The sequence below is a fragment of the Triturus cristatus genome, chromosome 3_1 (genome assembly GCF_964204655.1).
Source record: "Triturus cristatus chromosome 3_1, aTriCri1.1, whole genome shotgun sequence".
Taxonomy (NCBI): Eukaryota; Metazoa; Chordata; class Amphibia; order Caudata; family Salamandridae; genus Triturus; species Triturus cristatus.
In genome coordinates this window covers 489,824,712-489,839,990 of record NC_140583.1, presented here as the reverse complement: position 1 = coordinate 489,839,990, position 15,279 = coordinate 489,824,712, and the positions used below count along the sequence as shown (strand labels likewise).

At 40.7% G+C, this 15,279-nt stretch overlaps 1 protein-coding gene across 17 annotated transcripts in view; it reads left to right on the top strand.

The window, feature by feature from the left end:
* The window catches only part of PPIP5K1 (diphosphoinositol pentakisphosphate kinase 1), a 1,768,598-nt gene that overhangs the window by 1,477,365 nt on the left and 275,954 nt on the right, over positions 1–15,279 (top strand). For 7 of the 17 annotated variants that reach the window (XM_085644333.1, XM_085644335.1, XM_085644327.1 and 4 more), the window contains 2 exons: positions 2,773–2,901; positions 10,181–10,243. The exons of 6 other annotated variants lie outside the window; for them this stretch is intronic. In XM_085644333.1, coding sequence (XP_085500459.1) covers positions 2,773–2,901; positions 10,181–10,243 — 192 coding nt within the window. The remainder of the gene's footprint in view (positions 1–2,772; positions 2,902–10,180; positions 10,244–15,279) is intronic. 4 more of the 17 variants (XM_085644336.1, XM_085644329.1, XM_085644340.1 and 1 more) reach the window with 2 other exon arrangements.

Sequence of the window (15,279 nt, the reverse complement as noted above, 5' to 3'; positions counted from 1 at the left end):
ACCACTCTTCTACTATTTGATATTGATTTTAGATTTAGTGTTGCCAAGCTGTCTCACTGCTGCACTCGTGTGATAAGTGGTAGGTGTTCCATATCAAAATAACACTGAGTGATTTGTGGCTCGATTGTCATGTAAAGTATAGAGATATGTTTGCTGGCAAGTATGTGCATATGTGAGTGAATCAGTCTCTGTTTGGTTTAGAAAGTAGAATTAGCAGGTAGATAATATAGTAGCATTTGATGGAAAGGACATTTATTTAAATCATTGCATGTTATTGTTAATTGTTGTATTGTTTGGTCTGCTAACAAACATGTACTTCTTGTTTTTCACGCTTTGTATAAATAATAAAATCTTTTTTTCTCTAACATTTTCTCACAAAACAGTTCAAAGTATTTCATTTACACCACAACAAAGATACTTCTAAGCCCTATATGGAAACAATGTTAAGGAATTGCAATATTAACTGAGTAATGTGTTTTTCTGAAAGAAGCAGCCTACACACTGGTTCTTCAACTTCCAGCATTACATTTAATTATTTTTACCACAATATCTCATTTGCGTTTTCTTTATTTCTGTCCCTCTTTCAGACATTTGGCCTTTCTTCATTATCTTTGCTTTTTCAAATTTGATTTATTTTCCAAGCAATCCTGCATTTTTTTAATGTTGTTTCCATTCCCACATCATTTTCATCTTCTTGCTGTCTCTCTGCCCATGAACTGGTTTTCTGGGATTGTAGTATTCTTTTTTAGTCCAATTGTTTTTGCCTGCAAATGCACCTTTTCTCTCAAGCAGTAACCTATTACATGTGCAAAACGTCACCCCGCGTTATTACTGGGTATTAGATCTTCAATTGATGGTATTACGTGCCAGCAGCTTATGTTCTTTTCAGTTTTCTTATTTCCTTCATTCATGTCTCATTTGTTCTAGTTCTTCCTGTAATCTGTTCATAGCTTCGTTATTGTAATGAGAGAATCAGAAACTTGATACTTTCTTTTTCCTCTTACAATGTAGTGATTGTTTCTACAGTTCCATCAACGTGTCACGTACTTTCAGAACTTTACGTTTGTTCATCTTGGCCTAATATTGGATCATGTATATTTGTTGTGGTTGGGTTTTGTCTTTGTGAACAATGTTATCAAACTCAGCAAGTCTGACCGATACTTGTGGCATTTATTATTTCTTGTGACTCAGAACATTTTACATTAAAATGTTAGAAACTTTAAATGCTCTCCTTTATTCTATGTCCGTTTCATTGTTTGTGATTAAATAGCATAAGAAAGAAAATCTATCACTCAGTTGTTTTCGCCATTAGATTCCATCCATATCTGATATCATTACAGTCGGATTCCATGTCTTTCCGTACTTAAAACCATCCAGTAGTGTATTATGTGTCTTGAATGTTTTTAGTATCTTTCTTGTGGGCAATCACACAATGCTCTTAAATTGTTCTAGCTCATCCATTTGACATGTTTTAGTCGAAAAATATTACTGTGTGATCCAGTTACATATTCTTTTTTTTCCCTTTGTTGCGAAACTTCTGGGCCTTTTTAGTTTGGTGGCTGGACTTTTCTACTTCCCGGCTGATATTGTAACCCCTTTTATCATTTCGGCTAAGTGTTCATTGTTCATTTTCTAAGTTCAGCAACTGAGGAACCAGTGTTATGTTTGTGTTTTCCTGCAGGCTTACGTTTCCGTGTTCCTTGAGGAGAGATTGGATAAACTGTGCTACGCATAAATTATTTCAAAATTCAAGTTCAGATTTGTTGGTGTTAAATTTACAATTGGCCACTGTCTGTACATATTTTGGTAAATTATACTTCCTTCACCACAGGAGAATGTCCTCCCAGAAAATCTGATTTTGAAGTAAGAAATATCAAAAAATTGAATTTGCCTTTAGTGAATACGGCAATAAAGTCAAATCAATCTGTGGCATCTATCATTCTTTAACAATAATTGACGCTGGTATGGCACTAATATGAAGTTTTCGTTTAAATTAATTGCAAAGCAAGTTAAATGACTGCAACCTGGCCCACATTAGCTGATTTGATGCAACTAGGCTGAGAAAGAAAGATGCACCATTATTATCAGTTCTATGGAGTTTCGAAATGCATTTGTATAATTCCTCCAGTGGATGTTATGAGCTCTCTGCAAATATCTATTGCAAAAAGCATAAGGCGTGAGCAAGTATGAATTGCATCTTCAATTTGTCATTTTTTAATTTGTTGATTTAGACCTTCACCCTCTGCCTGTTTATCTCATCTAGAAATGATTACAGGTTGCAGAATATATTCTGTTCTATACACCAGTGCGTTCCCGTCGAAGATCTGTGATGGCTCGTGATCACTAGAGAACTGGGTATTTCTCTTCAACTTAGGAAACTGGCAAAGGTCAATAATTTTTAGGTGTAGACAAAGATAGATATTACCATGCGTCTCATATAATCTTGACAATTAACAGCGTTGTCCTTTTGTTATGGTCTGTATTGTCCCTACAGTTTGATATAACCAGGGGTAATATAGGACATTTAAAAAAGGTAAATGTAGGAGAGAAAATGTTCAGCCTTGCAAAATTGCTCCTAGATGAATTCATCAGATGTCTTTGGTCAGTCTTCCTGCAGTGTAATACATGAGGTTCTTTTTCAAAGTGGTTGGACCAGGAGACCACATTTGCTTCCTTTGAGGGGGAGGGGCCCAAGACTAATCCTGGTAATGTGTCTTTAATGGCATGCTGTGGAGATGTGTGATTACTAACACCCCATCCCCGCCTTTCTAGGGTCGCAATGCACTGGGCTGTTCAGCACCACAGTGCTGGGAGGCTCCTCCAGCGCACCAAACCTCCAGGACTACGCGCGCAGTCACCGCAAAAAAATCAGCGCAGCAGCCAGCCTGAATTACAAAGACGGTACGTGTTTTCGAAACTAGCTATGTTCTGACTTCCAGTGCTCTGGTGTGCTATAATGCTCAGTCATTGGAAAAGCACACCATTCCTTTCTGGCAACATGGATCATGAACTTTGCTGTCTACCAGTATCCAGGTAGAATTATTTACTTAGCCTTGGAAGAAGCAGCGTGCTCTTGGACATTGCATATCTTTACATGGGGGATCAATTCATGGGGGAGGTATAGCAATTTCCTTTTGTTTCAGCGTAGAGCTAGTGGTGGAGGGATGTAAACATATTTTACATGCAGCTCTACTGAGCACAAGTGGAGAACATTTTGTTACTGCGTACAGGTGAGTGAAGCAGACTTTAAAAGACCTAAGAAGCATGAACACTGAATTGTTGAGGACTTAGATAGATTTCTGAATACAGTATGTAGAATACCCATTCAGAAAAGGAAAAGCCAACATGTCAGAAATGTGAATGCATAAATTCACTTGCAGGACAGGTCAGAAGGAGAGGCATGTGGCTTTGGAAAGACAGATGAATGAAACTAAAGTTATGTAGGTCATAGAAAACTAAGGTAAAAATCATTTAAAATGTCTGTAGTTACTACAGAGTGATGTAGGCAAATGTGTTTCCTATAGTAAGTGAAAAAGAATGTGGGAATATCCTGTTGAACTGACCAGAAGTCTTCCTTCAGGCTTGATAAGCAGAAGGTGATGTTCATGATATACTCGGGTTATATTATACCCTTATTGGTGATATGAAGTTTAATATGCTTTACTTTGAGAGAGGTAGGAAAAGCACATGCGGAGGACAGAAAGTTAATCGAAAGGACTGTGTCAACAGGTGTGAGATTTCTCCTACAGCATGGTCAAGCTAGAAATTCAGGTACGACAATGTTGAGCTTCTGTTAAAAGGCTCGTCTGAATCCCACAAAATACTGTATATAACAAACTAATTTAATGAAAACAAATTCTAGATTAACAAAGGTTGCATGCCTTTTGAAACGCGTTTTCTACTGTTAAAAGAGGTTTGAGATACAAGGGTTTTATAATTGTTTCTCGGGTTAAATCCGCAAATTCCAATCTCTGTGACTGGTAAGGTGTATGATATTGTGTTAGGTTAGCTATAAATATTTGGCCTTCTGTTGGTTGCATCAAATTGGCGGTCTCTGGTTTGTACTCTCAACTGTTTTCAGAGGCTGTACTGATGGCAGTGTTCTGAGATGCTACTATTGTTTTCTCCTTACTTACATCAAGCATTGTAAAACATCTCTTGGCAAGTTTTATCATTTCCCATGATCCTTAAAATGCAATAACGATTATGGAAAAGTCCAGCTATATTGACTTTTACCAGCTGCAGAAGTTTATCTTGTATCCCCCTATGCTGGACTCACTGAGAGCTTCTTTCTGACCTCCCTGAGTTATGCCTTTTCTAGCTTTTCATGTATTCTTGATAGTGCTTTAAAGTTTAGCACCATTGTTAGGAAAGTCCAGACCAGTGCCTGGCACGTTTTCGGGATGGCACGATGTTTCATGTGACACAGCGATTTATATACAATACAGTGCATGCGCCTTTGTGTTGATTTGCACTGTAATATCTTTAGGCTTTGCAAATTAATAATTTTAGTGAGCTACTTTATTAGATCTAAATGCAGTAGGTCCATAGAAATTTAATAAAGATGTGAAGATATACAGAACTTTCAGTCCTAAACACATAGTTGTGATTTTGCAAAACGCCGATTGTGCGTAACTCAGTTTGTTTTTGCAGTTAATTGGCTAGTGCAAGTGGGGTGAATGTGTTTTGGGTCAGGCTATATATATATATATATATATATGTAGATATATATATATATATATATATATATATATATATATATATATATACATATACACATTTCATTAATGTTGCTTCAAAAAGAATTTCAAAAACATGGTAATCATATTTGTTTCTAATTCTACAGGTAATGTAAACTGGTTTTACATTTGTCCTGTACAACTCCTATTTCTATCACCTTTTGTTCAGATTATGTGGTTGGTTGATAGATAGCCCTTTATAGCCTAGATATTAATCCATATTGGTAACAATGTGTATAGATACCCTGAGATGTGTGTTCTGAATTCCATTGAGAGAGGCTCTCAGCTTAGTTTAGTAGTTCTCTTTGGTTGAGTGAGAGCAGTTTGTTGTCTAGCTCTTAGGCTGTGTTTTATTGAAAACTTTATGGAAGAAACTCCACATTTGATTTCTTTGAGTAACTTCCACTTTTACGAATAAATCAATGCCAGTTTACAAGATTTTGGAGTCTTGTAAGAAAACAGTCTGTAGCTTTTCAAGGGTAGTGGGCTCTGAAAATTGTGTTCATTCCCTTCGAATCCTGTTGTCCAAATTAGCCATAGACCATACTCCATGAGCGTCTTTATGATCTTAGTCTGTAATGAAGAGAGCTGAAATCAGCTGAGTGGGCTGAAGGTAAAAGATTGACTATGCTAACTATGCACAGATGCATGAATTTTCAATTACTCTGTAGCTTTACAGACCTAATCTAAGTCTAGCATGGTCAGGGATTGAAAAGATAGAATAACCACACAGTTTGTTGAATGTCAAGTGTATTTTATTATCTTGACAGCTACCATTGGGAGTGTTGGGGTGGTATTTTGTTTTGCAGATACTATTATTAACACCCATTTGCACTTTGGAAAAAATGATTAAGTGCAATTGGCACCAGCCTTTCAAATGGGTGTCAATGCAGCAGCTCCTAGTTAGCAAAATAAGAGACAAAAACTCTCTATAGGTAGATGGTATAACATGAGGAAAGAAGGAGAGTCAAACAGACTCTCCCATGAGCTGATAGAGTAGCAGGGGTGAGCAGTAATTCAGGAGGTAATTATAGGTGACTAAAGAGCCAGATAGATGTCTAGCTAAACAGTAAGGTAGAGAAGGAGACGAGCAGGCAAATAGTCCCGAATCGAGGCCCACAGACACAAATGTGAGGCACATAGACAGATACCCTTACGATGTAACTTTTACACTGCATCCATTGACAAATAGGTAAATAAGAAGGTGTACAGTTTATTCTACGTCTGTCTGTTTCTCTGGTTACCAGTCTTTTACCTAGCATTTTATTACAATAAATACCCACTGGTATTTGTATTCATTAAATGACTGACTTATACTGAGAAAAGTTCAGGCGGAAAACCGATTCAATCTCCATGTGAGAAGACACAGTCAGACTCCTTTAGAGGGTACACTGTAAACCCACATCATGTTGAGAGATCATGGAAGCTCAAGGAAATTAATAATTGATCAAGACTTTCTATGGAGGCTTCATTTTAATGAGATCTACCAGGCTGTCCCTGCCAAATGGGACCTTGCCTAGAGGAACAATCGGTACAGCAGCAGTGATTTTGAGTGACTTTGAGGACTTTTGGGCACAACCAAATTCTGAAATAGCAGAGGGGGAAGATTATATAGAGGACACCTCAGCTTCCTAAAAAACTAATTTAAACGATGAGGAGGAAGCCCTCTGCTGGAAATTATTTACATTGAATCTATTTCCTGGCAGAAATGTAAAAATAATCTTTCATTTTTAAAAGGACCCATGCAGATGTGTGGCATTCTTCATCATGGAGTCCTGTGCCTGGCACCTCTACTATTTCTGGGCAGGCTTAACCCTACTTTTGGATGGAGCACTTGGATGGTTATCATAAGGTCCTTGAAGGGATCTCATGACGTTGTTTTAAAGTAGCCTGCAAGTGAACCCCATCCATCTTTAATTATAGGGCACCTTTGGCAAATTAAAAACAGAGTGAGATGCAAAGGGAAGTCCATTTGCTCCCACATCCACAAGCCCAACATGTTTCAGCCAGTCATGCTCAGCCCAAAGGTCATCTGGCTTTCATCAGGATGGTACAGATTCCCTAAGTCTTGATTTTATCAATATACTAGAACCATTGTCAACTTAGTCATGTGTAAGCCATTAACACACTCTATCTACACACACATTCAACTGCATCACTGTCAATTTCCGACTTGCTACATCATCAAGAGGATTGGGTATTAGCAGGTGCCCGAGTCTTTAGAAATAGGTAACACGTTTTGAAGGATTGTTCATACCAAATAGCACTGATCTAATTCTGTGTGATCCACTGGACACGCTATACTCAGCAGCATTGAGCCACCGAGCTCTCTCCAGGCGGTATTGTACGGTCATTGGACCCCCTGCCACCGGCACCGCCGCATATTCACGGAATTTAGGCAACCTTCCCCGCCAATGGTCATCGTCCCCGCGACCTCGCCACGGTAATTTTTAACTCTTCAGACGGTAACGGACCATTCCTGGACCCCCCGCCACTGGCACCGCCGCATATTGACCTAATTTAGGCTATCCTTCCCGCCATGGTCACTATTCTCGCGGCCCCCAATGGAAATCTATTGCGTCCCCGCTGAGCCATTGAGCAACTCACAAACGGCCACTGACCGTCAGCTAATTCCCGGCTACTGGCACCTCTAAGAAGTCCATATGTTGTTCAGGCATTGATTGTTTTCTGTCCTGATGATGATCCCAGTATCCGTTTAAACGGGATCGAAACGTTGTGGACCTTTTTAAACACCGTGTATGCCATGTGTTACGGTTGTGTCAACTATCATGCTTGTTTCACTTTTCCTATCTAATAACAAGCCTCTCCTTGTTTTGCCTGAATGTTTCGTTTGGTTTTTTATGGTTTTATGTTATAATTATTATTATTTATTCACAAACTGTCTCACTTTTATGTCTTTGGATACAGGAATGTATTCTGCTGTATATTGTCTTGTCTTTTTGATACCTGAAAATAAGTTTGATTAAATCCTACTATCCGGCTGGATAGTAACTATATAGAATTGGTTCTGTTCTATATTCATTTCTCTTGTTCTATCTACTCCTGACAAGGACCACTGTCCTCGATAATAATACTCAAATATTTAGCATAGCATGTGCAGCATATCACACGGAATACATCAATGCTATTTGGTAATGCTACATGACATATGTTACCTATCTCCAGAAATATTCAAGCACATAGTAATATCCAGGCCTCTTGATGATGTAACAATTCGGGAATTCACAATGATGTAGTTGACTAAGTGTGCAGATAGTGTCAGAGTGGCTTACTCAAGGCTGGGTTGACAGTGATTCTAGTAGATTGATCATTTTAGAACTTAAGGGATCTGTAGAGGCCTGATGAAATCCAAATAACTATTGGGCTGAGCATGACCGGCTGAAACATGTTGATCCGGAAATAGGTTTGACGTAAATGTTTTCCAGCAGACCTTCTCATCATTTGAATGGCATTTGGAAACACCCATAACCAGGACTCCATCAAACAGGCGATGAAGAAATGCCATAAAGAACAGACATTTGCAACGGTAATAGGCTTCGCCTTTATGACCTATTGGCTTTACCAATAATGTTTAGCCATGATGACAGCTTCTGTAATGTTGTACACCTCTGCTAGATTAAAAAAAAACACACAGTAGCCTGTAACGAGGCCACCGAGTCATTTTGTAGGTGCGCACACCATGCATGCCCTTGACTACAAAATTACTGAGCTGCTTTTTTTTTTTTTACCGTTCCGAGTTGGATTAGTAAGAAAAAAGAAAAGAAAACTTGTGAAAACATTTTGTTTTAAAAAGGGCAGGTTAGGGGAACGGAAGGAACACAGGAGAGTCGGGGGAAATTAAGAAGCAACATGGGAGATTGTGTGTGGCGAACATCAAAGTAATATGGGGAAGGGGGATGTCGAGCAGGAGCCGCACAGGGGAGGGTGGGAGTGAACAGTGAAGTGAAGGGGTTGGTGGGGGCGAACGCCAAGAAACATGGGAGGGAAAGTGAAAGCAAAGGGGGCAGGGCGGGAGTGAAAGCAATATGGGGCTAGGGGGAGAAGCAACTTGGAGGGCATGGATGGGGAAAGCAATAGGGAGAGGAGAACACAGGAAAACTCAAGAGGGAGGAGGGCAGGGAGAAGCAGTCAGGGAACAGGCAGTAACAGAGTGCTCAGGGAGAGAAATACGTGAGTAAGAGAATGCAAAAACACACACACTATAATGTAGTAATTCACAGAAAAGGTAAAAGTACTGCTTGAATAGTAAGCAGTTGAAGCAGCGATGCCAGCCAATCAAAGATATTATAAAAAGGCAATGGTCCGTAGGAGGGACAAATGGAAGACTGACAAGCTGGGACACGAATAGGAAGTAGGCAAATGAGACTGACAAGGAAAGGAAACCAGTGGTAAGCAATGGGTGGGCTCCAAGCCAATCTGTGTGCCTGGTAAGCCACAGTATGCCTCACAACTGACAGCACGTGTGCTGTGTCTAGTAGGCTCAACCTAGAAAACAAGGAAACAGGCCTTCTCCATCTGTGCAACCAGGATCTGGATGAACATTTTTATTTTCATCAGATCCATCTCAATCCAAACCTGCTCCAATGTAAGGAAAAACTGAAGACATCCTGTTTAAAGAACACTGCATCACAACACATAAACAGTCAGCATCCACAAAGCGAACTCCAGTCTGCCGTTGACTATCTTTGCCTTTGAACCTGTGCAATTCTCCGCTGGCTTCCAGCTAGTTCATGATCTATAAACACCACATACATACATCCATACACAGAATAGGATGACAGTGTGATCTTGAATGAAGTTCACGCTGCTGCTGTGCCATTGGTCCACCTGGTGTTGTACAACCAAGAACTAGGACTTAGTAGTTGTTGAAATAGTTTTTTCAGTACTTGATTCCTTGCTGTTGACATTGCAATTGTTTTGCAGATTGCTCAAATAATTTAGTGGCAGTGGCAATATGTATTTTTGTCCTAAAAAATCTGAAATATTGACATTTGTCATCGTATTTTGAAGCAGGAAAGCTTTGTTTGTGGACACCGTTAACACTATCAACAAATAGCGTGCAGCCATCTTTCGCTCCACTCCCTGGAGTTCACTAACAGGGAATCAGGCCATTCTGTGCAGCTAAATGCGGTAGTCAACAGACACCGCTGTCCTGCCACCTTTCATATCGGCAGTGAAATCCGAGTGTAGAGAGAGACTGCATTTGTCTTGCTAATGCAGATTTGAAGGACGTCAGAGTAGTCTCTCCTTATTGTGACAAGGTCATGGGATGCGCATAGGTCTAGGATACAAACAGTTCCACCAGGGGCACCATCTGTATTTTAAGCCTGGCTTTCTGTTGTGCTTGTATGTGTTTGTGTGTGTGTTCGTGCTTGCCGGCTCAGGAATGTTAATGCAAATGCTTTTTTTTATTTCCTCAGAACTGTTGTCTATGCCAGCCGTAAAACGATTTTCTGTGTCGTTTGCAAAGCATCCGACTAATGGTACGTTAGCTTTTTTGATTTGAAGTGTTCACTCACACTATTAACCCCATTTTCACTTTTTTTTTCATTTTTCCTCATTGTCTGGACGACACATTTCGATATTGTAATGTGGCCCTCGTTCTCTATCATCTTTTCCCTTTTTGAGTGCGTGTTGTTGTTGTCCGATCGTGTCTTTCACTCCCTATCATTTTATCATGGGTGACTTTACTGTCCCCTCGCCTGTTCATTATCTACAGCAAGAGCACACTGTCTGCATGCTTTGTAGCTGGTGAAAGCAGCACCCTCTGGTTAGTAAATCCATCCACTCGTCTCTTATCACACTAAACTTTCTGCAGAAAAATATTTTATCTAAATTAAAAGGAAAATCGGACCATTAAAAAAAAAAACAGGAGGAAAACCTAAGCACGAAATGCCTGCATAGGCATGTACATAAAAATAGAACATAAATAGAAAGCAGGACGAGGAGGCTGCACACAGGCGTTATCTCAGTGGTTATATTGCTCTTGGGATGTGTAGATAGTCATTAAATAATATCTGATTCTAGTTTTCTCTTCTTCGGGAGCTTCCTAACCATAAAGTAGCAATTTTTTGAATTGGCAGAAATCTGTTTTTGTTGCTTGTTAAAAGCATAGCCGCACCTAAATGTAAAGCCTCTCAGAAAAGGCACACTTTCACCATGTGAGCCTTCGTTTCACACGTTATTTAATCGGTAGCGTGGGATATCTCTAATCATACCTTACTAAACCTATGAAGGTCTTTTTCACTTTTCTTCTACAGACATCTGACTCGAGCTTTATTCACAATTATGGACTCTTTGCACTGGGTCAAAAACCCCATTGTTGCAGGAAGAAAGATTTGTAAAATTTAGCATTTCAGTTAATTTTGGAAGATACATTTTCCGTTGAGATTGTGGGCATAAATGGCCATAATGGCTTTAGTCCTGGTCTAATACATTATTCTTTAATAGAAAGAGAGAGTTTTGAAAAGTGGGACAAGTTGTTTACCTTAGTTAACGTTGTGGTTAGTTAGAGTATCCACCAGAAACAGCGTTACTGATGGCAAGTAACTTGTTCTCATTCTGTACCTCTCTTGATAATGTTGTTGTTGGCTTTCCTGTTTCTTCCTTCCGATCATCTTGTAAAGCGCTCGGCTACCCTCACGAGTCATGTTTTCGCTATATAAAACCTTAGAAATAAATGGATACTTCTCACCGCAGATTAATCACCTTAGATACCAAATCAGTACCTCCCCAAGGTGTAGGGTCGGTGAAGTGGGCTCCAGCTACAAAGACTTGCAGGACTGAACAACCGAAATGACCTTCCCACCAAACCTATCCATGAAGGCAGTTGTGCTTTGTTGAGGTAGGACACCATCCAGTGCCCCAAATTGACAGCAGCCATGTGTGAGCATTTTGGATTTATCCTTCTGCAGGCAGCCATTCAGTGGTCAAAGGTCCTATATAGATCTACGGCCTCTGGAAATGGCGAGAGTAAAAACCCTCTTCGCTTTCCGAGTCCATAACCATCTCGATAGCACCTTTGGAGAGCAACACTCGCACCTCTAGAAACAGAATTGAGAGAGGCTTCTTTGAAAAATGAGCAGATGTGTGGGATAAAATATGGGGGAGCAATAGGAAAGGAAAGGACATAGCCATGCTAAATGCTTTGTGTGACCCACCTGTTGGACATGATAGCTCGTCACACTGGCCGGAAATACTGAATCCTGCCCAATCATCTCACCCTCCCACCCCACCACGGGATGGGCCTGCATCACTAAGAACACACTAAAGCATCTTACTGCTGCAGCATGGGGAGGGGACTGGTAGAACTATGCTTCTGCTGGCCTGCCCGTTGCCTTGTCAGATCAGTGCCCCGGCATTAAAATAACTGAGGTGACTGCTGCATTTGTTGGGGCAACTGTGGGTGTTTAGACCCAATTCCCTTGGAGTAGCCTCTGAATGTTCTGAAATTAAGTGGAAACTGCTTGCCAGTGTTCCAAAGACCAAGGGAGAGTGCTGTCACTATACTGTCATTGAAACCTTCCATGGCAGAATCGGCTTTTTCACCAAAAAGATGTAACACATCAAGGGGCAAATCCATGAGTAAGGCTTGTACATCTCCAGAAAATCATGTAGAAAACATCCACCGTCGCGGTGAGGCACAACACTGTTGCCAGCCGCCCTTCCTGGGCAACCAGCAGTAAATAGGCATGCACTCATTTTAAATTTGGCCACATGCTGACCATCATGAATTGTTTGAGTCAGAGGCCTTCCGGGACCACCAGCAAGATCTTGCTGGCCATGTCCTAGAGGCATGCGTGCAGCTACCTAACAAACAGTCTGCATTGACCAGCCTCAGTGCCAGGCTAGCTGTAGAGAGTATTTATTTTGCAAATACTTCAGTCTCCTTGGAATCCCTCGCTGGAGGAGTCGTGCTAAATGATTTGCAGTTCACCTTGCTGCTTGAAGCCTGTACCACCAGGTTGTCTGGTGTAGGGTATTTAGTGAGGAAATCAGGATTGCCAGGTGCTGGTTTGTGGCATCTGGCCACCTGCCTATTCACCTCTGAGCAAGAATAGGGCTTTGACTAAGTCCCCATCAAGGTATTAGTGAGGGCCTCGTCAATGGAAAGAAAGGGCTCAGATGTGGGCAGCCCAGGATGCAAACTTTCATAAGGAAGTTAGTCTTGGTCTCGACTCAAGAGTGCAGCAATTCTGGGCCCTCAGCTTCCCATTGGGCCACTACTCTTCTATTCGTGGTCCAAGTGGTGAGTCCAGCCCTGTATCAGAAGAGGTATCAAGCCCACTGGCGTGTAAGCCATGTAAGTCCATGTAAAAAATGTTATTGTCATATTGAGAAGGTAGATCACCAGCCGCCCCCCCCCACCACCACCATCTCCCTCTGGTGGTGTACCTTTATCAGAGTAGGAGCCAAAAGAGGGCCAGAAAGATAACGGAACCTCTACTGGTGTGTCCGCCCTGGTAGAGGCATAGGTACAGAATCAGGCTGTACTATCGCATCATTTGTTTGAGACGTTTTCGGGATGCAACTTACGTTCTCGCTACATGTTCCTCCTGTTTGGTTTCACTCTTATTTTATTGGTGTTAGTTCACTATAAATGTTTAGGATGTTTATTTGCCTAGTGACTAATCGTATCCCGTTTCTGATGTCCAGCGCTCCGATACCCTTTTTTGGGTCATGTTTGCGCTTTAGAAAACTTTTCAAATACAACTAAATAACTAAATTACAACTGGTTCCACCTTAGAAATTTCATAGCACAGCATTAGTCAAGATTGTGCAGAAGTTGGTTTGGGGTTGAACATTGGAATTAGCACCAGATCCACTTCTAACATCTGTATCGCCATTGATGAAGAACGGCACAGTACAGGTCCTGAAACTAGAGTTAGACATATGTATCAAGGTCTTTACAGGACCTGGAAACTGGTCCTAAGGGGTCGAACAGTACCGGGGAGGGACCTGCTGACACAAACTGACTGGAGGCCCCTGTGGTTTCTTGAGTATCAAGGCATACAAGAGCAAGCCTGCAGTACTGCCCCTTTGAAGACCTCAATTTGCTGTAGTGTCGTCAATAGCCCGTGAAACTCAGGGCGCACTGGGATCAGTTAGAAAATCAGCTCCGAAATCTGAGATCCCGAGGAAGACAGACTTTTCATTGTGACTCAATCGCATCCTCTACTTGAATATGGAGTAAGGAAATGGGGTTGAGTCCTGCCTCACTTTTTATGTTTTTGCTTGGAATTCAATTTAGACTTACTGGAGGACGTTGACCAAAAGGTTTACTTCTTGTTGGAACGGCCCCAGGAGTAAAAAAAGTAAGTCTGTGTTCTCAACCTGGAGCGGGAGTAACACAAGGGTCTCGACTTTTTTCTATGTTCGGTGGCGTTGCAGGTTCACTTCTCAGTCCCAGATCGCCTTCGAGTGCGTATGGGCAGACTTTTCACACTACTCCGCATGGTGTCCTAAGTTAAAACATCAGAGACACGCCTCATGCAGGTCTCTGACCAACATTTGTTTTCTACAGCCAGGGCATGGTTTGAAACCTGTAGTTTTAGTATAGGACATCTTTCCGTAGCACACAAATGTGCACTGATGAATTTTCAAGCAGAGTTTGGGATCCACATTGAAAGGTGTGTAAAGAAGGAGCTGATGTCAGCCCACGGGGTGGTGCTTCTATGCGGTTACATCTAGCAGCGAGTGGGTGCATTGCAGGCAAAGTTTCTGTATCCAGTCTGGTACCGGGGGCGTATTCTAAGCAGAGCGCTTAGAAGTAGCCATAAAATTAGCCAGGAAGCCAGAAAATTAAGGTCTATATAAAACTGTTTTCTACTGACTACAGAATTGAGCTTTAGTAAAAGCAGTTGGACATGAAAATTGTATTCCAGCGAGATGCAGACACATTTTGTCATCAATTTGAAGTTTTCTCAGTTACTAGGTCTGGAGCTCACAACTGTTCACCATCTCCATATATCTCAAGCTTGTTTTTACCTCAGATAAACAGTAGCAGAGCTTCCTCAACCTCTTCTTATAGAACGTTATTCACATTTCAAATAAAACCACTAGGCATCTCAAGTACACATTTGTGAGCAAATACACGTTTAAAATAATTATTTTAAAATTAGCAAATTGCTTGCATACTTAGCAAACATTTTTGCATCAATGCCTTTTTCAGTTTAAAATAATTAATTACAATATAAACAATATGCCCTACGCTAGATTTCCATTTTAAAATCATTTTAGAGAAAAATAGTTGTCTGCATCTCATTACATTTTATGTGTAGTAATACAAAATGAGTACACATATGTTAAAACAAGTGAACCTACTTTCATGCTCCGTGTTGCCTTTTGTAATCCTTTATAACAAGTGTCAGAGCTTCAGATCCATTTTCCATGAATATTGGCATCAATCACTACTCCGAAAATGAAAATATTAGTCATAACTTGCCTTCTTAAAATGTGCATTGTATGTGTTTGCTGTGCTGTTTGTATATGTGTATGTATATGTATTGTGTTTTTGTTA